General features: G+C 45.1%; 1 protein-coding gene across 3 annotated transcripts in view; it reads left to right on the top strand.

The window, feature by feature from the left end:
* Window positions 1-27652, top strand: part of LAMA1 (laminin subunit alpha 1) — a 168830-nt gene that overhangs the window by 68155 nt on the left and 73023 nt on the right. For all 3 annotated transcript variants that reach the window (XM_019814998.3, XM_045041274.1, XM_023241765.2), the window contains exons 8-19: window positions 876-1054; window positions 1739-1844; window positions 4055-4215; window positions 5888-6028; window positions 7231-7404; window positions 9563-9664; window positions 10879-11090; window positions 11872-11983; window positions 15444-15554; window positions 19131-19258; window positions 21215-21301; window positions 22000-22211. In XM_019814998.3, coding sequence (XP_019670557.2) covers window positions 876-1054; window positions 1739-1844; window positions 4055-4215; window positions 5888-6028; window positions 7231-7404; window positions 9563-9664; window positions 10879-11090; window positions 11872-11983; window positions 15444-15554; window positions 19131-19258; window positions 21215-21301; window positions 22000-22211 — 1725 coding nt within the window. The remainder of the gene's footprint in view (window positions 1-875; window positions 1055-1738; window positions 1845-4054; window positions 4216-5887; window positions 6029-7230; window positions 7405-9562; window positions 9665-10878; window positions 11091-11871; window positions 11984-15443; window positions 15555-19130; window positions 19259-21214; window positions 21302-21999; window positions 22212-27652) is intronic.

Consider the following 27652-nt stretch of genomic DNA (forward strand, 5'->3'; position numbering starts at 1 on the left):
CTGTCGGCACAGAGCCTGATGCGGGGCTTGAACTCACAAGCTGTGAGATCATAACCTGAGCTGAAGTCGGACGCTTAACGGACCGAGCCACCCAGGCGCCCCATCCTTCCCACTTTTTACTATTTCCTACTGTGTTCTTCCTGGAATTTTTTTGCAAATAAAGCCTACATCAACATATTCCTACCTGCAACCTAGTGTGGACACAGAACCTGACATGCGATGCATGCCATTCTCCACATTGCTTTTCTATTTAACGATACATGCAATATGAAATGCTGTTCTCATTTATAAATTTTATTTTATTTTAATTCTAGTGTAATTAATGTACAGTGTTATGTTAGTTTCAGGTGTACAATATAGTGATTCACAATTCTACACGTTACTCAGTGCTCATCATGATGAGTGAGCTCTTAATCCCCTTCACCTATTTCACCCGTCCCCCCCACCCACCTCCACTCTCGGAACCATCACATTGTTCGCTATCAATGCTATTTTTAAAAACAGGAACACTGAATTCCATTAAATGGATGCAACATAATTAAAAGAGCTACCTGTCCATGAATAGTTTGGGTGTTACCAGTCTTTTGTTAACACCAATAGTGGTGCAGCAATTAGCCCTATATATGTCATTCGTAAGCGCCAAGTACTTCCGCAGGATACGATCCCGGGAGATAGGGTGAGGGGTCCGGTGGGTGTGCATGTTTATAGTGTTGACAGCTACTTCCATTGTCCTCCATAAGATTTCCCATATCCTATGAAAATGACCTATTCTGGAATTTTAATTTAATTTGCAGTCATGGAAACTTAGGGAGGGAAGGGTTTTCTTTATATAGGACATAATAAATATATGAATTGAGATGTTAAAATTCTCCTAGAGTGTAATTGTCACAATAAAGCCCAAGACTGTTACTATGATGGAAATGTTGCAAATCAGAGGAGAAGCTTGAATACCGCGGGACAGTTCAGAGGAGGCGGGGTGTGCATCAGCTGCCTGCAGAACACCATGGGAATCAACTGTGAAACCTGTATCGATGGATATTACAGACCACACGATGTAAGAGTGTTTCTTCGCCATAGCTGAATTTCGCTGCCTTGTCAAGGTGGAAGAGAGACTTCACCAAGTGTCGTCTTCAGTATTGGAAACTCACTTCCTTTTGGGATGTTTCATTTATATTCTTTTTATGCCAGTAGCATTTTTCAGATATCAGCTTCCTACTCGATCTGTCCTGTTCTCTTGCTCAGAGTAGGATGGTCACTTGTTATTTAACTTGGATCGGGGTGGGGGGGGGGGGGGCTACTGGCTGTGTGATCTTGGTTTTGTAACACTAACTGTGAATGTGGAGTCAGCCAAGAACTATCACAGCTGTATCTTGCCTGTGCCTCCCTGGTTGACTTGATAGGCAGCTACGACCTGGCTCCCTGTGGCGGTCTGGTCTGGGTGATGCTCCTGTATGGCTGTGAGAGAGAGAGTGGAGCATGGGCAGCCGCGTAGCCGTGGTCACGGGAAAGGATGACACTCCACTAATGATACTAGCTCCTGTCCCATTACAAAACTGTTTGGGGCTTTCTGGCTTGAGCTTACCTTATTTTCCTGAGACACACCCTCCCTGGGTACACAAAATCATTATGATCGTCACATCTTGAATAAAAAGGCGATCCCTTGTCATTGGTATTGTTATTATTGCTAATATCACTATTGGTTTTAGTGAGATAATCCAGGACAAACTCTGCCTTTCAGGTATCTCCTTATGATGACAACCCTTGTCGTCCCTGTGACTGTGACCCTTTTGGGTCCCTCAGTTCTGTCTGTATTAAGGATAAGCCTCAATCTGGCTTACACAAAGGTGAGTACTTGATTCGTTTTTGTGCTTGAATTGATTGTGTGTGTGTGTGTGTGTGTGTGTGTGTGTGTGTGTGTGAGATTTGTACCTGGTGGAACTGTTACCTTTGGATAGCAATTGGATGATATGATCCTCTATCAATTATTCTGTTCACAAAACACTTATGAAGCACTTACTATGTGTCAGGCGATGTTTTTAGAACCCAGGAATATGTACTTGAACATGATGATCAAAATTCCTGCTCACAGGTAGACAGACAAGTACATGCGTAATGTAACTCCAGGTAGGGATGAATGCTATGGGTATAAAGCAAAATTAGGAATCATGATTGGAGGAGGATGAGGTGTAAAGGGGGCAACGCTGGGTGATGAAATGACATTTGAGCAGATAATTGCGCGTTTGATGAGAGAAGAAATAAGGCTCAGTTTAAAGCCAAATGGGAACACAGTAAATAGCAATGCCTCTATTTAGTCCTTAGAAGACACTCACAAGGCTTTTGCATACATCATCTGGCAGAGCAAACAAATTCTCCTGCTAACTTTGCAAATGTCAGTGTTCTTTCTGTTTCAAACACTGGCAAAGGACTTGCGAATACCAGAATCTCCCGAAAAGGTTGCATTTTTCAAAGATTTCTGTGACCTTATCCAATTCTCAGTCACTAGCAGTTAAAATGGATATCGATCCACAGGGAAGGATGTGCCAACTGTGGGGCCCGAAATGTGGAGGGTAATTTACAGAACTGAATTAATCCCTACATGTGACCGGTGATGGGAACCTAATGCTAATGAGGGTGATGTTGATTGTAGCGACAATTACCCTTGATTGGGTTCATTTTAAAAAATGTATCATTTAAGCATTCAACCATAGCAGAAATTATTTAACGCATTTGATAAGCAAGGAAACTGTAGCGCAAAGCAGTTAATAAACTTGGCTGAGGTTACACAACTAGAAAGTTTCAAAGCTGGCATTAAAGCAGAGATACTACTCACTGCCCTTTACCATTTGTCTTGTGCTTTCAAAACAAAACAAAACAAAACAAAACAAAAAGAACAAAACAAAACAAAACAAAACGCTGTATTGTGATACACTTCACTAGCATACAATTCACCCATTTAAAGTGTCAGTTCGGTATATTCATGATTACAACCGTCAAGGCAGCCTAATATTAGACCATTTTCATCGCCGTTACCTGTTGGTAATCATTCCCCATTTCCCTCCGCACCCTCCACCCCAGCCCTAGGCAACCGCTAATCTACTTTCTCTCTGTAGATTTGCTTATTCTGGACATTTCATATAAATAGAACCATACAATATATGGTCTTTTGAAACTGGCTTCTTAGCATAATGTTTTCAAGGTTTATCCGTATGGTAGCATCTATCAGTACGTTAGTCCTTTTCTTTTCTGAATACCACTCCATTGCATTTATATACTGCATTTTATATATCCATTCATCAGTTGATGAGTATTTCCTTTGTTTCCACTTTCTGGTTATTAGGAATAATGCTGCTACAAACATCCCTGTGTAACTTCTTTGTGGATGTATGTTTTCATTTTTCTTAGGTAAAAGGTTAGGAGTGGAATTGCTGGGACATAGAGTAACTCCCTGCTTAATATTTTGAAGACGTACCGAACTGTTTTCCAAAGTCATGGCACCGTTTTACCTTCTCACTAGCCTCTGTTTCTCATCTCTGTTTTCTTTTTTTAAACCATGGGTTGACAAACTATGGTCCAAGTGCCGTAGCTGGCACACCGCCTGTTTTTGTATATAAAGTTTTATTGGAACAGAGCGATGCCCATCTGTTTATGTATTATGCATGGCTGCTTTGAAACAGTCATGGCAGAGGGGCGCCTGGGTGGCTCGGTCGGTTAAGTGTCCGACTTCGGCTCAGGTCATGATCTCACGGTCCATGAGTTCGAGCCCCGCGTCAGGCTCTGTGCTGACAGCTCAGAGCCTGGAGCCTGTTTCAGATTCTGTGTCTCCCTCTCTCTCTGCCCCTCCCCCATTCATGCTCTGTCTCTCTCTGTCTCAAAAATAAATAAACGTTAAAAAAAAAAAAAGGAACAGTCATGGCAGAGTTGGGTAATTGCAACAGCAATCCTTTGGTCAAAAAGTTTGGAATATTTCGTGTCGGGCCCTTTACAGAAATAGTTTGCCAACCCCTACTTTACTCTTTACCCTCCTGATGGGCCATCACTATCCTTTTCTTCCCAGGGAAGTGGCCAGGTCAATGTCCATGCAAGGAAGGCTACGCAGGAGAAAAATGTGATCACTGCCAATTTGGTTATAAGGGTTACCCAGCCTGTGTCCGCTGTGAGTGTAGCCGGGCTGGCAGTGTGAACGAGGACCCATGCTCAGAGCCCTGTCTCTGCAAGGTATGTGCGGGGGGTTAAAGGTGACCCTGAGTTTCCTTTGAGGTGTGCAAGAAAGGAACACATTCCACAGGCTCAGAAGATCAGTTCTTGAGCAAGGCAGCAAGATTTAAATAGAACTCTCCTTCCCCGCACCTTCCTGACAAGCATGAGGTTATGTCACATCCATGTCCTCGGACTTAGATGGGCACGCCCAGTTTGGGTTTTTTTTTTTTTTTGGTGGCTTCTGGGCAATGGCCACATAGTCCAGAGGTATTTCTGTGACTTCCAAGATGAAAGCAAATACTGCATTTCTGAAGCCTGGGCCATTAACCTCGTGTATGACATCCTTTTCCAGCTTAATGTTTAGAGGAGAACCAGGTAAATACTAAATTTATAAGGACATAAATTAAAGGCAGATACGTTATTGTAGATTTCTCTTAAAAAGGAATTGGACGGGGGGGTGCCTGTGTGGCTCAGTCAGTTAAGCGTCTGACCCTTGGTTTCAGCTCAGGTCGTGATTTCACGGTTTGTGCGTTCAAGCCCTACGTCAGGCTCTGTGCTGACAGTATAGAGTCTGATTGGGATTCTCCCTCTGTTCCTCTCTCTGCCCCTCCCCCACTCTCGCTCTCTCTCTGTCTCAAAATAAATAAATAAATAAATATTTTAAAAAAGGAGTTGGACAGGAGTACCCGGGTGACTCAGTCAGTTAAGCATCCGATTTCTTGATTTTGGCTCAGGTCATGATCTCATGGTTTGTGAGATCAAGCCCTGAGTTGGGCTCTGCCCTGACACAGCATGGAGCCCGCTTGGAATTCTCTCTCTCCTTCTCTCTGCCCTCCCCTGCTTGTGCTTGCTCATGGGGCACTCTTTCACTCTTTCTCTGTCTCTATCTCTCAGAATAAATAAATAAACTTTAAAAAAAGGGATTGGAGGGGTTCCTGGGTGGCTCGGTCAGTTAAGTGTTTGACTTCAGCTCAGGTCATGATCTCACAGTTCATGAGTTCAAGCCCCACATTGGGCTGTGTGCTGACAGCTTGGAGCCTGGAGCCTGCTTCAGATTCTGTGTCTTCCTCTCTCTGCCCCTCTTCCACTCATACTCTGTCTCTGTCTCTCAAAAATGAATAAACGTTAAAAATAAAGTTAAAAAAAAAGGAATTAGACAGTGATAAAAACACATTAATTGGGTACCAGGGTGGTAGAGCTTTTTTGCTATCTGATATTAATATCCATTTCCTCATGATAGCCATAATTGTAGGACTTCCCATTGTATCTTATGTGCTTCTTCCTATGTAATCAGAGTCTTAGGCACATGTTATAAGTGACTGAAAATAGTCTTGAGCATTTATCAATAAGACAATTATATAGCACTCTTCAGATTTTAAGATTCTTTAAAGACTAGCAAAAATGGGAGATTTAAAACAAAACAATATGAGAAAAGCCATTTCAAAATAATGACCAAGGTCTGAGATCCTGACCCTCATTCTTGACTACAAAATTAAATGGTAATTATTTCAAAATATGTGTCCTGGAATTAATGACGTCATGAGGCTTTACATTTACTTTGAGCATCTATTTATTTACCTGTTTCTCTGGATCACCAAATGCCTTTCTTGTTAATGTCATGTTAATGTCACTTAATTCCGTCTACCTAGAACACACTGGTTTCAAAGCTAATCTTTTCTCTAACGTGCAGGAAAATGTTGAAGGGGAAAATTGTGACCTCTGCAAGCCAGGATTCTATAACTTGAAGGAGAGAAACCCCGAGGGCTGCTCGGAGTGCTTCTGCTTTGGCGTTTCTGATGTCTGCGACAGCCTTTCTTGGTCCATCAGTCAGGTGCGGGTACCTTCCCGGAGCCAGGATTTAAGAAGCGAGCATCTCAAATGAGCTGTCTGGGAACTGTGTTCTAAAGCATGGAGGCTGTCTTTCCCTGTAATACCCCTCTCGGCAGTTTGGAATGACATTGGCATAGATCAGAGGCAGCTTACTACTAAAGTGTCACAAAAGTTTCTTTCCTGGTCATGTGTTTGTTCCTACATACATTTCCCTATCCAAACAATAGGATATTATGGTATCGTAGAATGTATCACGTTTAAATTTCTCCTGTGGGGAAATGTATCTGGTTGTGGGGTCAGATCTCACTGCATCTGCTCCACACTGGTCTCGGGCCAGGAAGCACATCAGGACAAGGGCTCATGCAGAATTTTCTAGTTCAGAGAACCTGGTGAGGGTAGGAACAACAGTGAGTGACATAGGGATTATGAGGAAAGGTAGCCTCAGTTGTTCTGGGAGTGGAAAGTCCTAGGGGGATGCCACGTGGTGCCTTGGGAGGACAGTGTGATGGCTGGGGGTTAGGGAGGACTGTAGGGCATAGGGCTCATCCATGGGAACCACCTTGCCTCCCCATGGCCCATCTCGGGAGACTGGTATTCAGGGAGGGGTTGGGGGTTGCTAGTCCCTGACTCTCCTTGCCCTCCCTTTCCTCTCCCTCCATCACTGGCAGGTTAGGAGGAGTGGGAACCACATAGGGGAGGGAGTGGGAATCTCAGTCAGTACCTGAGAATGAAGGTGAATCCCTGTGGCCACCATGCTGGTGCGATGGCTTGTCCTCTCTTTGTAGGTGACAAATTGGGAGGATAGGATCTGGAGGTTATACTGATATACTTTTCAGCTTGTTGGTAAAAAACAGGGAGCAATGATGAAGAAATCAGAGTTAGCAAAAGACATTTTGTTCAATGCATTTACTAAGGTCTTTGCCATTTTTTTTTTAATCTAAGATATATATCCGTGGCCTTGACAGTTTTGCTCACCTACCTGGCTATAATTGATCTGGATTTGAGGAGTGTTTGACTCGTTCTCAGGTCTTCTCGGCCCTTTGACAGGTAGAAGGGTCATGGGTCGTGTGGTTCTGTAGCCACAGTGTGTTAGCTCTGTCCCTAGCTAAGCTTTCTGGATCTGTTTCTTCACCGTGAGGATTTCTGGGTGAAACCTAAGATGACTTCTATTTCGTATTCCTAAATTCTGAATCTTTTTTTAAGGTGAAAGACATGTCTGGGTGGCTTGTCACCGACCTGATCAGTCCGAGCAAGATCCCATCTCAGCAAGATGCACTGGGTGGGCGTCATCAGATTAGCATCAACAACACGGTGGCCACGCAGAGGCTGACTTCCAAGTATTACTGGTCGGCACCGGAGGCCTACCTCGGAAATAAGGTAGGGCCATCATCGGAAGTAACAGCTTGGACAAAGATCTCAAGGCACGTTAAGAAAGAACGTAACTTGGGGCGCCTGGGTGGCGCAGTCGGTTAAGCGTCCGACTTCAGCCAGGTCACGATCTCGCGGTCTGTGAGTTCGAGCCCCGCGTCAGGCTCTGGGCTGATGGCTCAGAGCCTGGAGCCTGCTTCCAATTCTGTGTCTCCTTCTCTCTCTGCCCCTCCCCCATTCATGCTCTGTCTCTCTCTGTCCCAAAAATAAATAAATGTTAAAAAAAAAAAAAAAAAAGAAGGAACGTAACTTGGCACTTTAAGTCGTCTTATGGTTACTTGAGGGTTTGACAGAAAATTATACAGCATTTGCTTACACTTGCCTGACCCACATGGTCTTGCTTATCCTTACTTGACTTTATTACATCATTAAAAGACGGACTTTTTACTCGGCCATATCGGTCATAAGCAGTCTGTTGTAAGAAGCCTGGTCCCCTCCTCCCCTGACAGACTTTCTACTTTGCTCTGGGTCCCTGGATCACGTGGGCCTGTGTGAAGTGTTGGTCACATTCCTGCTTTGTCTGGTTAGCCCTGTACATACCTTGGCCCCATGGCACGGTAGTGAGCCTGGCACGTAGGAGGTACTCAGGCAGGGAGGGCTGCGCTGTGAGGCTGGGGCACTGCCGGTTTCAGCGTCAGGACAGACTGTCTCTCGCCTAACATCCACGGTCAGCGACAGATAGAGTACTTTCCATTTGAAGAAAATGCAAAATGGTGGTTCCGTGAGGCAGAAATTTGGTTGCTGTGACTTAAGTCTCCCCTCAAGGCTGTTGTCCCCTTCCTCCTCACCAATAACGCCTTCTCCCCAGATTTGGATGACCTGGGAATATACTCAGTGGACTCCATCTCAGTAACACGAGCTCCGTGTTCACCTTCGCCATGCGTTCAGTTTGTTTTAAAGTAATGGTATGTTGGGGCGCCTGGGTGGCTCAGTCTGCTGAGCGGCCGACTTCAGCTCAGGTCTTGATCTCACAGTTCGTGAGTTCGAGCCCCGCGTCGGGCTCTGTGCTGACAGCTCAGAGCCTGGAGCCTGCTTTGGATTCTGGGTCTCCCTCTCTCGTTGCCCCTCCCCCACTTGTGCCACGTCTCTGTCTCTCAAAAATAAACATTAAAAATTTTTTTCTTCTTTAAATAAAAAAATAAAGTAATGGTATGTTTCATCGTAGTGTAGGTTTTTTAGCGTGGTAAGCTTCTGTTTCATTTGTTGGTTATATTTTAATTTTAGATTTTGTTTTACTTAGATTTAGGTTTAAGTGGCGCTTATTTTGAAAATGATTTCCTTTTTCCCATCAAATTATAATCCTAGAAGATGTACTCTGTTTATGTGATCTTATTACCAATAGTCAGTGATTTCTTTTTTTCTGCTAAGATCGCCTCTCCGATTCTGTGGGGCAAAGACTAGATTCTGAACGTGATATTGTTGTAACATACCTGTCGCAAAGAAAATCTCCTCTTTACATTAGAGGCCATGACCAGGAAGATAAAGCTTTTGTCTTTCTTCTGGCAGATGAGACAGGTTCCTTATTGTTCTCCTACAATCAGGCAGTGAGATCAGAATGTTGGGGTTATTGTCACGGATTTAACTCCTAAATCCTAGAGGATTTAAGTGAAATACATGTCTATTGTGTGACTCACAGGAGTTTATTTATGCTAATTAACCTTAGGGTCTCTAAGAAGGAGTACATCTTTCTTCTGTCCACTTAAATTATATCCTGCATCGAGACGCCTAGGTGGCTCAGTCAGTTCCGCATCTGACAGCTCAGGCCATGGTCTTGTGGTTCATGAGTTCGAGCCCCGCATCAGGCTCTTTGCTGTTGAGCTTCAGATCCTCTGTCTCCCTCTCTCTCTGTCCCTCCCTCCTCTCTCTCTCTCTCTCTCAAAAATAAACATTAAAAAATTATGTCCTGCCTTATGGTAATATCAATTAAACAAAATATTCTTGTAATATGCTTTCTTTTCACTGGCTTAATGTGAACCTCCTTACGTACTGTGGCCACTTGGACACCTTGTCGCCTGGTTGTTTCCCGATGGATCCTAGCCACCACTTTCTCTTGCTGCGGGGCTGTGATGATTTGCCCTTGGTGTTCATGCTCGCTTACGTGTTTCAGCTGACTGCTTTCGGTGGATTCCTGAAGTACACAGTGTCCTATGATATTCCAGTGGAGACAGTGGATGGCGACCTCATGTCGCACACCGATGTCATCATCAAGGTAGGTGCTCTCACGCTGCTTTGCTGTGGAGCTCAAGGGCTTAGTTGGGTGACAGTTTTGTGACTCCGAGTAGCTAAGGGAGGCTCTAGTAGCAAGGAGCGCTTGGCCGGGTGGCCATTCAGCAGTGCTCTGCCTCATCTGGAAACCGACCAGACTGAGTGTTTCTGGGTCCATTTCCGGAACTGCCTCAGGGGAGCACACGTGGCTCTTCCCTGGATCCTGGAAGCTGGCACATCTTTTCACATTTAAAAGGGAGACAGGTGTTTGTCTTGATGTTGGAACTGCCTTGTCAGCCATTTGAGTCCCTCTGTCTCCTCCTGCCACGTTGGCCCCCATTTGAATGGTTAGGTGACAGCGCCTGGCAGTGTGGGGACAGGAGATGCAGTGCCATTTTTGTTCTCAGCCTCTGTCCCCAATCCTGTCCCCTCACTCTTCTCCTCCCCCGTCACCAAAAGGCCCAGCTCAGCCTCCCCAGTAGTTTTCCCAAAGGTAAGAAACCACTTCAGATTCTAGTCTGCACCTTTAATGACTGAAATCTCCCTGTCCAGCCTGCTCGGGGTGGGAACCGTGTGACATAAAGCATTTTTGTGAATGGCAATTTATGAAAGCTAGAGGTATTTTTACATACTTTTTCTACTTTTGCTCTTCAGTTAAAGATTATGGGTGTCATGGGGCGCCTGGGCTCAGTCAGTTGAGCGTCCAGTGTCAGCTCAGGTCATGATCTCACAGCTCGTGGGTTCGAGCCCCGCATTGGGCTCTGTTCTGACAGCTCAGAGTCTGGAGGCGGCTTCGGATTCTGACTCCATCTCTCTCTGCCCCTCCCCCACTCACACACTGTCTCTCTCTCTCTCTCTCTCTCTCTCTCTCTCTCTCTCAAATATAAATGAAAACATTTTTTAAAAGTTTCAAAAAAAAGATTAGGTGTGTCAGATTGATTGCTTTGAGGAAAATTGTGGGTGAATATATGCCATTTCTTTTCTGAGATCCCAGGGAAGGACCCCGTCTTTAGATTTACAGTCTGATTCCCTCTGAGGGTGCTACATTGAAACACCTTTCCTCTGATTGTTCTGGACCAAGAGCTATAGACACAATTACATGTTTACCCTGAGAACCTAAGCACAAATGAAAAGCCATGTTGCTGAATACAAATTTGCTTTTACTTTTTGGCCGTGAAGTTGAATTACAAATATATTTCCTCTTGTTTTGAATGTTAGGGAAATGGACTCACTTTAAGCACCCAGGCCGAGGGCCTGTCATTACAGCCCTATGAAGAGTATTTAAACGTGGTCAGACTTGTGCCAGAGAACTTCCGAGATTTTAATAACAAAAAGGAGATAGATCGTGACCAACTGATGACTGTCCTTGCCAATGTGACACATCTCCTGATCAGAGCCAACTATAATTCTGCAAAAATGGCTCTTTACAGGTGGGTATTGAAAGAGAGGGAAGGGTTTTGGTGAAGGTATTTTAATCTTGTGTTTATCTGTTATTATGCATTTAAAGCATATTTTACTTGATTATTTTAAGGGCACACCTAATGGAACCAGCTGTTGTAAAAATATTTTTATTACTATAATTTTATGGAAGATGTAAGAATAGTTGTCCATGACAAATGTGTGTCTCAGTAAGGAGATAGTCTTGACGTCAGGATCAGAAACGTTTAGGGTGTTTTTCTGAGAACTTGCTGACAAGTTAACAATTGGCTGGACCATCTTGCATCTGTCTAGTTTTCACCCTCCCGATGTTAACGGTCTTATATTTTACTGTCTATTTAAGCTAATGTTCCCATCCTTAGTCTTTTTATTGCTTCTAGAAGGGCAATTTCTGGCAATGCCAGGCTAAGTATAAACATTGGCTACAGCTAAAGCAAACACGGAATTATACATTTAAGGACAATCTCTGTATTCAAGATAGGATTATTGAATAGATTCGTTTTTCTGAAGCACTTCAGCTCAGACTGGACCGCATCAGATCCTTCCCACAGCTGTCTGGGCCATCACATGTCTTTCCACCAAATGTTGCAAAGGCTTTCCAGCGAATACTGATGGCTTGCAGAAATCATATTGGTGTGAAAATCTTTACTTACAAAAGTCACATCACCGTTTTGCTTGAACAGGCCTTTTTTTAAGAATCCACCTTCCTCAAAGTGTTAGATGTCATTTGCAGGTGGGTATCTAAGTCACGTGATGACTCCTATCTATTGGTAGGTTGGATTCTGTCTCTTTGGACACAGCCAGCCCTAACGTTATAGACCTGGCACTGGCCATGGAGGTGGAGCACTGCGAATGTCCCCAAGGCTATGCAGGGATCTCCTGTGAGGTAAGGCTTCTCTTATTCCCTTCCTGACCCCTCCCTTTTGTTCTTTCCTAAGGGGAAGAAAGCACCCTGAAGGTAATACAGTGGCCCACACTTGGTTTTTAACTTTAGAAACCCCATGTTTGGCTCAGACTTTTAGAGGCTATAGGAATATTAGCAAACACAATGTTTAAAGAAATCTGGTGCCGCCTGCAGAGGGGGGTTCTGGGGCACCTGGAAATGCTCCGAATTAAGTCTACCCTCTTGCCTTAGTCATCTGGAAAACTGCATGCCATATTTTGCATTTCTTTTTTTTTTTAATTTTTTTTTTCAACGTTTATTTATTTTTGGGACAGAGAGAGACAGAGCATGAACAGGGGAGGGGGAGAGAGAGAGGGAGACACAGAACCAGAAACAGGCTCCAGGCTCCGAGCCATCAGCCCAGAGCCTGACGCGGGGCTCGAACTCACGGACCGCGAGATCGTGACCTGGCTGAAGTCGGACGCTTAACCGACTGTGCCACCCAGGCGCCCCCATATTTTGCATTTCTAAGGAGGACTGAACTTGATTGTATCTGAATGTTTACTAATCACCAGCATGCAATCTAGAAAACACTGGACAAGCCAGGCCCGTTTTGAGACTTTTTTATGGCCCCCAGCTATGTTAACTTAGGTGAGCTCCATCCCACAATGAAGGGTGAGAAAATGCACTTGAATCATCACTAAAAGTAATCTGTTGGTTAAAATTTTTTTCTTTGAAATATATTTTGAAATGATTTGGACATAAGTATTGATAACTTTCTGTGTATTTGGCACTATCCTCACCTCTTTCTGTAGGAAAGAGCTAGGAAGTAGTCACATCAGGTTTCAAGTTCATCTGTGCTGTTAACCACCCCATGGTCCTGCCTCTCCCGTGTTCAAGACTGACTATAATTATGAACATTTGCCATTGGCTGTGATTGTCTGGCAATCATTTTTACAAAGTGAGAACACTGTATTTATGATTCATTTTTATGGATGTTTATCAATTATAAACATTGTAGTTAAGAAAGCTGGCCCATGCTTCATGATGTAAATATTTAATTAAATATTTCTGTTGCTATTTTAAATTTTTTGCAGAGTTGTTTCTTTTTTGATCCAATGAACTTTTTTTTTTTTAGATCTGAAACATTTATTCTTAGGCCAAGGAAATGTCTGTAGGTCCTAATTCCTGTGTAGTTAATATTTAACGGGTAAATGACCTTAAGGCTACCTTATAGAGTGTGGGATGTGGAAATAGGAAAGCGGGCAGATCAAGTAAAAGCCTGTCCCAGCTAGACCAAGAGGGGGCAGCAGTGAGCAGTTGCTGCTGCAGAACTCAAAAGTCCACTGGGTTTGGAGAGAAAAGTACTGATGTGCCTATGATGATGGCTCAAGCAAGTGCACGAAGCTTAACACAAATGTTTCAGTGTTTTTGTCAGACAAAAGAATGAATTCTTTAATCAAAAGCTGACATAAGGAATCGGGCAGCTATTGGTGGGGAATGGAATTCTTTTTTTTTTTTTAAGTTTATTTATTTATTTTGAGAGAGAGAGAGAGAGAGCACGAGCTGGGGTGGGGCAGAGAGAAGGAGAGACAAAATCCTAAGCAGGCTCTGCACCATCTGCACAGAGCCCAAGGTGGGGCTCAAACTCACGAACCTTGAGATCAGGACCTGAGCTGAGATCACGAGTCAGACGCCAGCCAGGCACCCCAGGAATGGAATTCTTGATAGCCCTGTAGGGACGACACAGACCCCCACCCCAGTCGGTGCCCACCTGTAGACTAGCCCATTGTCCTTGAGGGGAGTATGGCTGCATGGAGGTATGAGAGGACATTCACAAGGTCAGTGTGAATGAATGCATGTATATATTATTTATATAATGAAAATGCAGTTTTAATACTTTTTACAACAAATAAAAACGAAATCCACATCCCTCATCCGTGGCCCCATGGGAGTATGCTGGCCTCCAAAGTCATCACTCCCCAGTCTACATTCTGAACATGTTTTGTGTCTGGTGTGGCCCCGGGCAGCCCTGTGGCCACGGGTCTAGGTGGCGACTTTACTCGCTCCACTGGCACAGTGGGCCTGGTGCCTAACTGTTCTGTGTTCCAGATTTCATGTCTATCAAACAGAATATTTCTCAGGGTCATCATGAGAATTATGACATGGGTGACTGTGTCCGGGGCGGTTCCCAGCTCCTCACAGGCAGGGGATGGCCCTAGATACTTCAGAAAGCACACCTGTAACGCTTGCTCCATTAAACTGATGCGGTTTGACACCGACCTACGCTTGAAGACTTTGATGGTAATATTTAGTGAGTTATAAGCAGAGGAAAATAAAATCAAGTTGAGAGGAAAATGCCCTCTTGATCGAAACACTGGTTAAGTGGCTGAGTGTTACATGATTTCTTTTTTTTTTTTTTTTTTAATTTTTTTTTAACGTGTATTTATTTTTGAGACAGAGAGAGACAGAGCCTGAACGGGGGAGGGTCAGAGAGAGAGGGAGACACAGAATGTGAAACAGGTTCCAGGCTCTGAGCGGTCAGCACAGAGCCTGACTCGGGGCTCAAACTCACGGACCGCGAGATCATGACCTGAGCCGAAGTCGGACGCTCAACCGACTGAGCCACCCAGGCGCCCCACATGATTTCTAATAATATTGCAGTGGGATACCGCTGAAGTACATGCGGACCCATTGTATAGCCACCAGGTTTGGGTGTGCGTGCTTCTACCTTTAAAAAGAAATAAAGGGTTAGTGGGTGGTGGGCGTTGAGGAGGGCACTTGTTGGGATGAGCACTGGGTATCGTATGTAAGCGATGAGTCACGGGAATCTACCCCCCAAAACCAAGAGCACACTTGCACACTGTATGTTGGCTAACCTGGCAATAAATTATATATACATTTTTTTTAATTTAAAAATTAAAAATAAATAAATAATAACAAAAAATAAATAAGGAGCTAGATTTATGGTGACGGTTGCACACTTTGGGAAGTTTACTAAAAAATTCATTGAACTGTGCCCTTAAAATGGGACCATTTTATGGCACGTAGATGATGCCTCGACAAAGAAGTTTGAGGGGAAAAAGAGAAGTTTCTCTACTTCTAGAAAATGGAGCCGTTTATGTTTCTAACGTATTGAAAAGAAGATGAGGGGCGCCTGGGTGGCTCAGTTGGTTAAGCGTCCGCTCTTGATTTTGGCTCAGGTCACAGTCTCGGGGTTTCCTGATTTTGAGCCCTGTGTGGGGCTCTGCACTGACAGTGTGGAGCCTGCTTGGAATTCTCTGTCTCCCTCTCTCTCTCCCGCTCCCCCACTCATGCTCGCTCTTTCTCTCTCTCTCTCTCCCCCTCAATAAATAAATAAACTTAAAAAATTTTTTAAATAATAATAAAAAAAGATGCTGATTTCGATAATGTCCAAGGTTGCCTTCACCGGTGTGTGTTACCCCCCCCACCTCTTTTGCAGTCCTGTCTCCCTGGCTATTATCGTGTGGATGGAATACTCTTTGGAGGAATTTGTCAACCCTGTGAATGCCATGGTCATGCAACTGAATGCGATATCCACGGCGTTTGCTTTGTGAGTCTGTTCCTAAAACCTTGAGTGCCCCCTCCCACCCATCCCAAAGCCATCTGCAATGCAGAAGTGGTTTAGAACAAAATGCTTCCTTCACAGATTATCCCTGCCCTTGTAGACTCCAAAGGAAATTTGCAGACTTAAGTTCATGTCATAAAATGTTTCCTGCTTCCCCCCGCCACACACACTCTTTTTTGGAAAAAGAAAAAAAAAAGGTTACTTTGGTGAAAACGGAAAAGAGATATATAATTTCTTTGCGGGTTTTTTATTAGAACAACGAACTTACTTTGTAAGATTATAAAGGTATATACAGGTAGAAAATATTATCCACCAATTAAATAAAAAGGATCAGGTGTTTTACATGAAAATGCTAGCATTTTTTAACATATTACACAGCATATCATAAAAGGGATAATAAAACTTCTGATAATCACACTCATTTGTACAATATATAATGCTTCATAGTTGTTAGCTTGGATAAACTCTTCAAACAAGTACTTCTTTCATGCAACATGAGTTGAAACATGGCTTGACAAATATGCAGTTAATCTTGAGAATGAACTTTGGGGCAGATACAGGGCAAGACTTGTTTTTTAACTTCAATCAGAAATTCTTTTCGGTTCTTTTGCCCGGAAGCCAGGCCATACTCCTGGGTTCTAATGGATTTACTGCACGTAGATCGAGTGAACACATATGTTAATCAGCTGAGTTTGATTCACCGCAGGGAAACCTTCATACTCTTTCCAAAAGAGATTGATTGAGTCCTAGGGCTAGGGAAAATTAATTACCAGACCCAGGGAGATGCCCCGGATTGCTGCTTCTCTCTAGAGCCTGGTTTTTCTTGATTCTGTAAGTAAAGCTTTCATTTTGTTCTTTGTTCCTTTCTTTGTTCTGGGAATGCAAGTGTCTGTAGGAAATGCACAAAATGATGATTTGCACACACACTCAGTGCCTCAGGATCGTTTCCCAGAGCTTGATGAGGTCGCTGCTTTTTTTAAATGCCTCTGCCTTGCCACGTGCGTTCTCGAGGCCAGCCTTCCAAGGGCCTCTGCCAATAGCGAGGGGTGGTCGGCAGACCGTGGTTGTGGCACTGATGACTTAAGGTACAGGCGAGCTGAAAGGGTGTTTGCACAGGCTTCTATTAATATATATTGACAAAATATAAAAATAGATACCCCCGTTAAAGCGAAGATGCTGATAGCCACTGGCCTTCAAGTTCTAAATATAATAAATGATAATGATTTTTGTCATTGAAAAAGTTTTGGAAACCATGTTAGATGTACAGAAAGGCTTACAAAACCAGTGTAGAGAGACCCTGTGCAACCTTCACACATCATCCCCTGATGGTCTTGCATAACCAGAGTCCAGTGATTGAAACTAAGAAATTCACGCTGGCAGCATCCCATCCACGGAACTGCGGACTTCACTCCGATTTCGTCAGGTTTTCCACTCATGTCCCATTCCTTTCCAGTGTCAAGCATTTTAGGCAAGAAGACGCGAAGGTGGCATGCCCTCTCGGTGCACACTGTCAGGAGCATGCGGTCTGGTCTTCTTCCCGGGGACGTTAGCCTGGGACAGCTGGATAAGGTGGTGACAGTCGGGTTTTTCCACTGTGAAGTTATTTTTCTTTTCCAATCAAGAGAAGATGTTTTTCCTTCGCAAGGAGATGAACATTCTCATCCTTAACATACCAGCTCCTCCAACGGGGCTGGTCACTTAAAGCGATGGTGACTGAGACAGCATTAAAACAGATACTTGGGGCCCGGCAGTAGTGGTGCCTGGGTGGCTCAGTCGGTTGAGCGTCCAACTCTTGATTTCGGCTCAGGTCATGATCCCAAGGTTGTGGGATTGAGCCCTGCGTCTGGCTCTGCACTGAGCGTGGAGCCTGTTAAGCTTCTCTCTCTCTCTCTCTCTCTCTCTCTCTCTCTCTCTCTCTCTCTCCCCCCCTTCTGCCCCTCTCCCCTGCTCACACACTCTCTCTGTCTGTCTTTCAAATTAAAAAAGAATCTTAAATGAAAAGGAAAAAACAGACCCTTAGTAGGTTTTTTAGCAGAACTACATAATGGCTTTCCCAAAGAAAAAGAAAACCCCGTTCTGGCCCTTTGAGCAAAAAAATCATATCATACCTATTTTGCAAGTGGACATAATCATCATCAAATTTTCCCCTTAGATGTAGCAGTCGCTGATGATTCTGGCCCCCACCACCACGATGTTTGCAAAAGGGTAGCTCTCCAACTCCAGCACTCCCCCCCCCCCATGCTTACTGGTTGGCACACAGCCTCCACTCTAAGCCAGAACCCCACACCCCTTTCTTATGTTTACTTATTTACCTACTGATTATCTCTCTGGACTCATGGATTCCAAATTTTCCCAGATTTGACTAGTGGAAGCATACCCAGTAGGGTTTTTTTGTTTATTTGTTTTTTGTTTTTTTTTTTAGAGAGAGAGAGAGCAGAGGAAGGGGGCAGAGGGAGAGAGAGGGAGATAGAGAATCCTAAGCAGCTTCCACGCCCAGTGCAGAGCCCGAGGCGGGGCTCGAACACACAACCCTGGGGTCATGAGCTGAGCCGAAATCAAGAGTCAGATGCTTAACCAACGGAGCCAACCAGGCGCCCCTACCCAGTAGTTTTTGATTGCACGATGAACATTGTGCATTGTTAAGTTTTTGGATTTTGTCGCTTTCCTTTAAAGAATGTCAGAGTTTGTTTTGGCACGCAGTAAATTACCATAGGGCAGCTTGATTGTCTCCAGGTTTGTTTTTAAGTTTTGTTAGGGTGGGTCTAAAATAACCTCTATTCTAGGGCAGGCTTAACCCTTCTGCAAATGAGTTTTTCTTCTGGGGTCTCTGCTGGGCGCTCTGGGTGTTTAACAAAGATTCTCCATACTGGCCGGTTACAATTCTAGTGTCCCTGGGGCTCTGTGTGAGTTCTGAATTTTTCAGCTGACCTCATGGAAACGCGCTCTACACACAAGAAGTTTAGTATTCAGTAGCTATTTGAAGGGGTCTCCCGGGGGGATTTCTGGAGCTCTTATTCTGTGAAGTTCTGGTTCTCTGCCCAAATTCTTGCAGTTCCAGCCTCCCCATACTCTGACCTCCGTCTCCTCAACTCGGCAAAACCACCTTCTTGCCCACCCTGCCCCCCACAACTCCCTGCCAGCTTGGCAAGTGTCTCCGGGCAGAAAGACATGCGGTCGTGGGTTCATCCCATCACCTCCCTTGTCTCAGGTATTTCCGCACCCCTCTGTGGTCCAGTGTCTGAAAGAAGTTGTTCGATATGTTTTGCTCCAGTTTTCTAGTTCTTTCCCACAGACGGGCAAGTCTGGTAGCAGTTCCTCCAGCATGGGCTGAAGTGAAATCTTCTCATTTATACAGATTGTGCAAATTACATTTTTTAAGTCATTTATCTGGAAACAGGCAACCCCTCCTCATATGACAGGGTTTGGTGACTTCTTTGAGCATTTGATCTTTTTTTTTTTTTTTTTTCCCCTCCCACTCTGACTTCAAGTTGTTTGTAGATGAATCAGAGAGTCCTTTAAGGAGACCTGAACTGAGTCTTCTCCTCATTCCACGTGTTCTAGGCGTGCAAGCACAACACCACCGGGGACCACTGTGAGCAGTGCGTGCCCGGCTTCTACGGGCTGCCTTCCCGAGGGACTCCTAGGGACTGCCAGCAGTGTGCCTGCCCCCTCTCCACAGCCTCCAACAAGTAAGCCCGGCAACTCCACCGGTGGGCCCCACCCGGTGCGGCCACAATGTCTATTCAGATGTGCGTTGATTTCTTCAGAGCCAGACTTTGTGTGTGACGAGAGTGTGATAACCCGGTGGTAATTAAGTAGGATTAAAGGTGGAGGAATGGATTCTATTTTATTTTATTTTATTTTATTTTATTTTATTTTATTTTATTTTATTTTATTATTTTTTTAATGTTTTATTCATTTTTAAGACCGAGAGACAGAGCATGAGTGAGGAGGGGCAGAGAGAGAGGGAGACACAGAATCTGAAGCAGGCTCCAGGCTCTGAGCTGTCAGCACAGAGCCCGACGCGGGGCTCGAACTCACGAACTGTGAGATCATGACGTTTAACCAACTGAGCCACCCAGGTGCCCCTGGATTCTCTTTAAAAAAAAAAAAAAAAAAAAAGAACAAGTTTGGTGCATTAAATTAAATAAGAAAAGTTATGTGATGGCAAGGAAAGATGCACAGGTTTGCTCCTCTGGGTCTAACGTTGCTCGTTAATTCTTTTAATGTATAGGGTATGTACCTACCAGTGGTCTGGGACATATAAGGTACACAGAAATGAATAAAACTTTGTTCCTGGCCTTAAGGAGTTTTTGATATAATGACCAAAATAGGTAAATATGAGGCTCGTTGAAAATGGGCTGAACTCACATAATGATTCAACCGATATTTATCAAGTGCCTACTGAGCATCATGGTTGGTGCAACGTGTTCATCCACGGCTGCTGGTCCCATGGAACCCTCAGTGTGGCCATGACTCAGTGGAGGTATGTCCACTGTCCGGAGAGTGTGAATCTGCCAGGAATGACTCAGAGAAAGCCTTTGATCTGAGGCTTGAGGATGAGAAGGAATTTGAAGGCCACAGAGAAGGGCTTGCTGGGCAGGAGGAACTGAGTATGCCAAGGCGGGGTAGCACAAAGGAGCGGATCCCATCTGTGAAATCACAGTTGGTCCTGCCGCACAAAGCGTGAGGGGAGGTGGAAGGGGCCAGTGGTGCACACGGCCTCATTCGCAGGCCAGTGGTTTGAAAACCTGCTTCTCTCTTGCTGGTTTTCCCCTTAGGACCCTTCTTCCTTCATGACCCAGGGAATTCCCCCATGGGGATTTTTATTTGAAACTGCACCATGCAAAACAGATACAGGCAGGGCTACTCGGATGAAATCGTGGGAGACTCTCAGCTGCCCCCATGGCTCCCTTCACAGGTCCCCCCAAAACCCAGGAACAGAGGTTGAAGGGACCTTTGTCAGCCGTGGGGGTCCTTTGGAGAATGTTGATGGGCCGTCATGTACAAGCTCGAGCTCGCTCTTGGCCAGTGTGGCGAGGGCTCTGAGGCAAGCAGACCAGTGACAGGGAACCCAGAGAGGGGAACTTGGCTTGGCCAGGAGGACCATCAGAGAAGGCGTCCTGGAGGAGGTGGCTGCTGAGTTGGGGGTGGGGGATAAGATGAACCCAGCCAGAGAGGGGAAGAAGTGCCCTCTGGGCTGAGGGACAAGCAGGAACAGGGAACAGTGAGCAGCCATTGCCCAGTGAGATGGGCTGCATGGTCGGGGACCGGGGTTCTGGAGTAAAGACCTAGTGAAAGTTTGTAAGGAGTGGTAAAAGATGAGCATTTTATTTTTATTTTTGTTTTTGAAAAATTTTTAACGTTTATTTTATTTTGAGAGAGGGAGCAAGCAGGGGAGACGCAGAGAGAGAGAGAGAGAGAGGGAGAGAGAGAGAATCCCAAGCGGGCTCCACACTGCCAACACAGAGCCCGATGAAGGGCTCGAACTCATGAACCATGAGATCATGACCTGACCCGAGAGCAAGAGTCAGATGCTTAACCGACTGAGCCACCCAGGCGCCCCTAAAAGATGAACACTTTAAATGTTTAGAAATTCTACCCCACCCATTGGAAAATTGTGTTAATCTGTAGTGTTTTGACAGTTTCAGCCCCACCTGCCACCTAGAAGATGGGGACGAAGTGGTCTGTGACCAGTGTGCCCCTGGATACTCGGGAGCTTGGTGCGAGAGGTACTCTGTCTGCATCACTCAATTCATTTCAAAAAGTTGCATCAGACTTTTTTTGTTACTTCAATATCAGTTATATGTGTTCACTTTTAAATGTGTAGCTAAGTATGATTTTAGAGCTTTGGGGTGTGATTATTATTTCACATAATTATAGAGAAAAGCCAGTATGCCGATTAAAAAACTTCCCTGGGAAATTTTCAAGAACAGCATTCAGCCTCCTTGAGCTAATATGGGTTCTCGTCAGTGACAATAGACACAGCGAGGAGCCAGTGTTTGCTGTTCACACATTGAAATCTCCCTTTACTCTGGATAGTTTCAGAGGTGAGGGGTAGTTTGATTTAACAGCCATCCTCTGGCGCCTGAAAGCCAACGCTGTCTTTTCCCACGTGTAAGTATCAGCGCCCGGCTATGGCTAAAGTCCCCAGGAGAACCACACCATACCCGTGGCCGTGGCATCCAGGTACAGTTGGCCTAGGGCTGAGTGCACATCCACTTGGATGTATGGCTGATTTTGGATGCACTCTGTGTCTTCACAACGAGTGAGGAGATCTGAACGCCCGAACTCAGTGTTGCACTCCACAATAAATCTTATGTAAAAAGAGTTCTGTCTGACTTATTAACCATTCAGAGAATCCCTGGATGGTGGGGTCATGTCTAGAGTATTTGCATTCAGTTGGATCCCTCCTTCAACCTTTTTGCAGATGCGCAGACGGTTACTATGGAAACCCAACAGTGCCCGGGGAATCCTGTGTTCCCTGCGACTGCAGCGGCAATGTGGATCCCTTAGAGGCCGGTCACTGTGACTCCGTCACCGGAGAGTGCCTGAAATGCATTGGGAACACGGCTGGTGCCCACTGTGAGAGGTGTGCGGACGGCTTCTATGGGGATGCCGTGACTGCTAAAAATTGCCGCGGTGAGTGTGTGGGCTGCGAAGTCAGAGCCGTTACTAATCGCCATGTGAAGTCTCCATCCATCTACTTACATGTGTCACAAAGGGCTCAGCCTATGGGGTAACTTTATCTCAACTGGTGCTTGTGTTAATGCCAGTGTAGACCCAAGACCTATGTCTTCCCTGCTGGCCCTGCCTTAGCTCAGTCAGCTCCTATAAACGAGGTCAGATGGTCTAGCAAATAAGTGCCCTTCCACTGGGGGAGAAAGTGGGACTTGACAGTGGTCAAGTGCTCCCAGTGACCGTGGCGAAGGCAGAGTGGTGTCAAAGCCTGCAGTGTTTGTGAGGACAGGCTCAGGGGTCTCTTGAGTCGGACGGGATTTCCAGATACAGGGTGGGAAATGGGAAGATTCCAACCCTAGAGTCTCAGAGGTCTGTGCCCGGACTACTGACTCTCACGTTGCTCTGCAGGGCTGTGCTTCCTTCCCGACATTACGGATCACTTAGAATCATTCATTGAGGAAAGCAGAATTTCATATACCTGAGATGACCAACTTGTAATACAAGTTGGTAATACAGCCCTCAGATTTCTAGGCACAGATCTTGAAGGTGTGAAAGAGAAAAAATGGCAATTTAAAATTTTTTTGATAATTTCCTATGTCCAGTCCTACTATGCTATTACAACATGGGGACACAAGAGGGTGCTAGCGATACAGAAAAGATATTTTCCCAGGCAGGTAACGCTTTGTAGCCTTGGGCCAGTCGACTTGATCAGCAAGGCCACCTAGATTGGTTATCATAGGAGGATAATTATGATACCTGGTATTTGTGAAAAGCTTCAAAGTTTACAGAATGCTTTCACTACACTCCTGCCATTTCTTTTCATCTTTATTGCAAACCTTGATGATTCATTGTTCATTCATCATTTATTAAGCAGTCACTATACTAAGTATTGTCGTAGAAGTTGGAAAAATTATGACCCGGGTCTATTTTTTTTAACGTTTATTTATTTTTAAGACAGAGAGAGACAGAGCATGAACAGGGGAGGGTCAGAGAGAGAGAGGGAGACACAGAATCTGAAACAGGCTCCAGGCTCCGAGCTGTCAGCACAGAGCCCGAAGCGGGGCTTGAACTCATGAACCGTGAGATCATGACCTGAGCCGAAGTCAGGCACTTAACCAACTGAGCCACCCAGGCACCCCGACCCAGGTCTGTTAAGGAGCTACGTGTAATGGTGTGGAGGTGAAGCACAGATGTGGGTCTCAGGCTTTGGAGTCTGACTAATGAGGGTTAGAGCTCAGGGTTGGTCACAACCAGCTGGGTGACATTAGACAAATTTACTAACCTCTCTGAACCACTATTTCCTTACACATAAAATAGACATAGGCATATATATGTGTATATACACATATATGTGAGACGTCAGTGAGATAACAAAGTTCTGGGCATGGAATAAATGGTAGCTGTTATAAATGGCTAATAATAAAAATGATACTTTTTATTATTTTTCTATAATTAATGCCATCCAGTAGAAATGTAAACCACACAAGTAATTTTAAGGTTTCTAGTCACTGGGGTGCCTGGGTGGCTTGAGCGTTGAGCTGGCTGAGCATCCGACTTCAGCTCAGGTCATGGTATCATGGTTCATGGGTTCGAGCCCCGCGTCAAGCTCTGTGCTGACAGCTCAGAGCCTGGAGCCTGCTTCACATTCTGTGTCTCTGTTTCTGCCCTTCCCCCACTTGTGTGTGCTCTCTCTCTCTCTCAAAAACCAATAAATAAACATTTAGAAGTTCTTTTCTTGTCACCACATAAATAAATAGATGAAATGTATTTTCTTTTTTTTTTAAATTTTGTTTTTTCAACGTTTATTTATTTTTGGGACAGAGCGAGACAGAGCATGAACGGGGGAGGGGCAGAGAGAGAGGGAGACACAGAATCAGAAACAGGCTCCAGGCTCTGAGCCATCAGCCCAGAGCCCGACGCGGGGCTCAAACTCCCGGACCGTGAGATTGTGACCTGGCTGAAGTCGGACGCTTAACCGACTGCGCCACCCAGGCGCCCCTGAAATGTATTTTCATAATACATCTCATTTTACCCAGTACGTAAAAGTAGCATCACTTTGTCATGTAATCAAATTTTTTAAAGTATTAATGAGATATTTTCTTTCCTTTTGAAGACTGAACCTTCAAACTTCAGTGCATATTTTATAGCCTATTTCAATTAGGATGCTAACTTTTCCTAAGAAACACTTGATCTGTAATTTAGATAACATAAAATTCATAGCTGCAAAAGGGAATTTACATACCCGAGTTGTTCAAACATATTTCAAAGTTTTTCATTGTGACCAAAAAAAAAAAGAATCATTTTCCTTTATATTTGCATCTGCATTGACAAAACTGCTTCAGTATTTTGCATAGATAATAGGTCTTGGTGATGAACAGAAGTGGGGAGGAGGGTCAGAACATATAGGATCTGGGTCTGGGTCCAAGCTGTTGGCCCAGGTCTTAATTTAAGGGAAATTAGAGATCTCGCTGGTCAGTTGCATCGGCCACATCCCAGGGCTCAGGAGACACGTGCACGTAGCGCCAGGCAGATATGACAGACAAGTCTCTAGGGTGATAAATGACCATCCCTGGGGTGCGCACAAAGGTCCGTAAGGGCCCAGGGCCATCCACGGCTGCCTCTGGAGGAAATGCCACTTGATGTGAGTCTAGGAGGATGGGTAGGAGGTGACCAGGTGGGCTGGCAAGTGGTGGGAAAGTGTCGTCCAGGCCGGAGGAGCAGAGTCCGGAAAGAGTGTGCTAGAAAGTGAAAGGCAGGTTGGGCCAGGGCAGGAGCCTCGGCTTACGGGCGGAAAGCAGACTGCATCTAGTGTGGACCGCACAGCGCTGTCTGTCCCGTACTCCAGCTCACCTGAACGGATCTGTGTTGAACAGTCACTCTGGAACCGCTGTGGAGGACGGAGTTGACAAGAAGACAGACAAGGCCAGAAAAGAAACTTGCTGGCAGAATTAATGAGGGTTTCCAGCAGAGCTTTTGTCATGGGGTGAAAGCGAAGAAGCTCCATGACCGCTGGAGGTTGGGAGGCAGGGAGGGGTTAGGACAGGCAGGATGGTGGCCGAGGCAGCTGGACTGGTTATAGAGGGACACTGTCCCGGTTCTTTCTAGTTTCCAAGCATTTGTAAGTTTTATTCTTGCTTCATTTCCTCTCTCCTGTTCCCCAGCTTTGAGGAGATGAATTCTTACTATTTCTGGATATTTCACTAGAAATCCTTCCAGGCCAGGGGCGCCTGGGTGGCTCAGTTGGTTGAGCGTCTGACTGTTGATCTTGGCTCAGGTCATGATCCCAGGGTTGTGAGATCAAGCCCCACACTGGGCTCCACACTGGGCATGGAAACTGCTTCTCTCTCTGTCTCTGTCTCTCCCTCCCCCACCCCTCTCCCCTGCTCGCATATTCACTCTCTCTCTCTCTCTCTAAAATAATAAAAAAGAATAATAATAAAAAAGAAATCTTTCCAGGCTATGATAGAATCCCTCTCATGGACTTCCCAGAGGCCCCACCTGCTAATATGCTACTGTTTTATTAGGTTAACCCCAATGAGAATCCCAGTATTCAGTATTACTGACATGGGAATTCCTAGGGGGTTGTTGGGAAGGCATTTGGATACTCAGGTGTGCCGGAATCAGGGAGGAAATGGAGCTCAGAGACGCATCAGCTTTGGTGTGGTAGCAGAATTGGTGCTTCTGGAATGGTTTTGCAGGACAGCCTGGGGGCACTGGAACCCCACCAAGCTCTACTGTTCAAGGCACCTTATACGAAATATGTTAGGCGGGTATAATTTTGATATCATGAGGTTCTTATGAGAATTATATGTAAAGCACCTAGCAGTCGGTTATTGGCACCTATTTTATTTTATTTTTTTGTATTTTATTTTCTTTAAAGTGTATTTATTTTGAGAGAGAGAGACAGAGAGCGTGCACACATGAGCAGGGGAGGGGAGAGGGAGAGGGAGAGAGAGAGAATCCCAAGCAGGCTCCGCACCATCAGCACAGAGCCTGATGTGGGGCTCGAACCCACGAACTGTGAGAACATGACCTGAGCTGAAGTCAAGAGTCGGAAGCATAACTGACTAAGCCACCCAGGCGCCCCTAATGGCAACTATTTTAAATTAGTATTATTTACAGTAAAAAAACTTTTTGGTAATAATTCCTATTAGAATTGTTACCATAGCAGGACAACTACTGACAGCTGTGTGACCTGTGGCACCTTACACAATGTCTCTAAGTTTCAGATTCCACACTGGACAACAGAGACAATTATAACGCGTCTCTCCTCAGTTTGTTACGCAGGTCGAATGAGAGCTACTGTAACGTGATACGGGCGCAAACTCAAAGGACAGTAAATACAATTTATTATCGTCAATATTTGGTGGTGGTTATACGGTGAACTTTGACCTTTCCCCAGAGGAAGGGGAGGCTTTCCCTGAGACACAGAGGGGCAGGCACCAGAGGGAGAGACACAAGATATGAGAAGGAAACCAAAGGGTGTCCCTAACCTTGGTGAGCGGGAGTGGGCGATGAGTCTAAGTCATGGGAAGATACAGCCAGATGAAGACCCATAGTGTGCTCATTGAATTTGCCCCGGGAGGTCCTGGGAGATGTTAGGAGGAAGAAGTTTTAGCAGCCAGGAGGCAAGAGGCAGGCGAAAATTGAGTTGGAGGGAGACAGGAGGACAATTAGTGGGATCAGGAGATGGAACGTCAGATGGACTTACGTGCGTGTGGTGTGTGTGCGCACGCACATGGGTGTGTGCATGTGAGTAAATGGGTGTGTGATGTTTTCTATGGGCGACAATTGAAAATAGATGCAGAGGAGTGTTTTAAAATACAGGTTTTATGGGGCGCCTGGGTGGCTCAGTTGCTTAAGCATCTGACTCTTGATCTTGGCTCAGGTCATGATCCTACAGTTCGTGAGTTCGAGCCCTATGTGGGGCTCTGCAGTGACCGGGTGTGGAGCCTGCTTGGAATTCTCTCTCCCTCTCTCTCTCTGCCCCTACTTCACTTGTGCTCTCTCTCTTTCAAAAATAAATAAGCTGTATATATATATATATATATATGTGTGTGTGTGTGTGTGTGTGTGGTTGTGCGCGCGCGTGTGTGTATATATATATATATATACACACACGCGCGCGCACAACCACACACACACACGGTATATTGTTATTTAGGTATGGCAAGGCCAGCAGATGCCAGGAGGAGGGGACACACCAAGGCATTGTGGGGAGGGCACTCAGGAAGCACCCATGTAGGTCAGGAGGGGAAATGTGGTTTTTAGAGCCTTTGTTGTGGTTTCCTCAGGAAGGAAAGGGCAAGGCAGAGTAAACGGGCTTAGGATTGGCTACTTTAAACAATTTCAGCAGGCTCTGGGGCATGGGAGCCATCCCTAGTTGTCTGAGGCATGGCCCT

This window comes from Felis catus, chromosome D3 (genome assembly GCF_018350175.1).
Source record: "Felis catus isolate Fca126 chromosome D3, F.catus_Fca126_mat1.0, whole genome shotgun sequence".
Taxonomy (NCBI): domain Eukaryota; kingdom Metazoa; phylum Chordata; class Mammalia; order Carnivora; family Felidae; genus Felis; species Felis catus.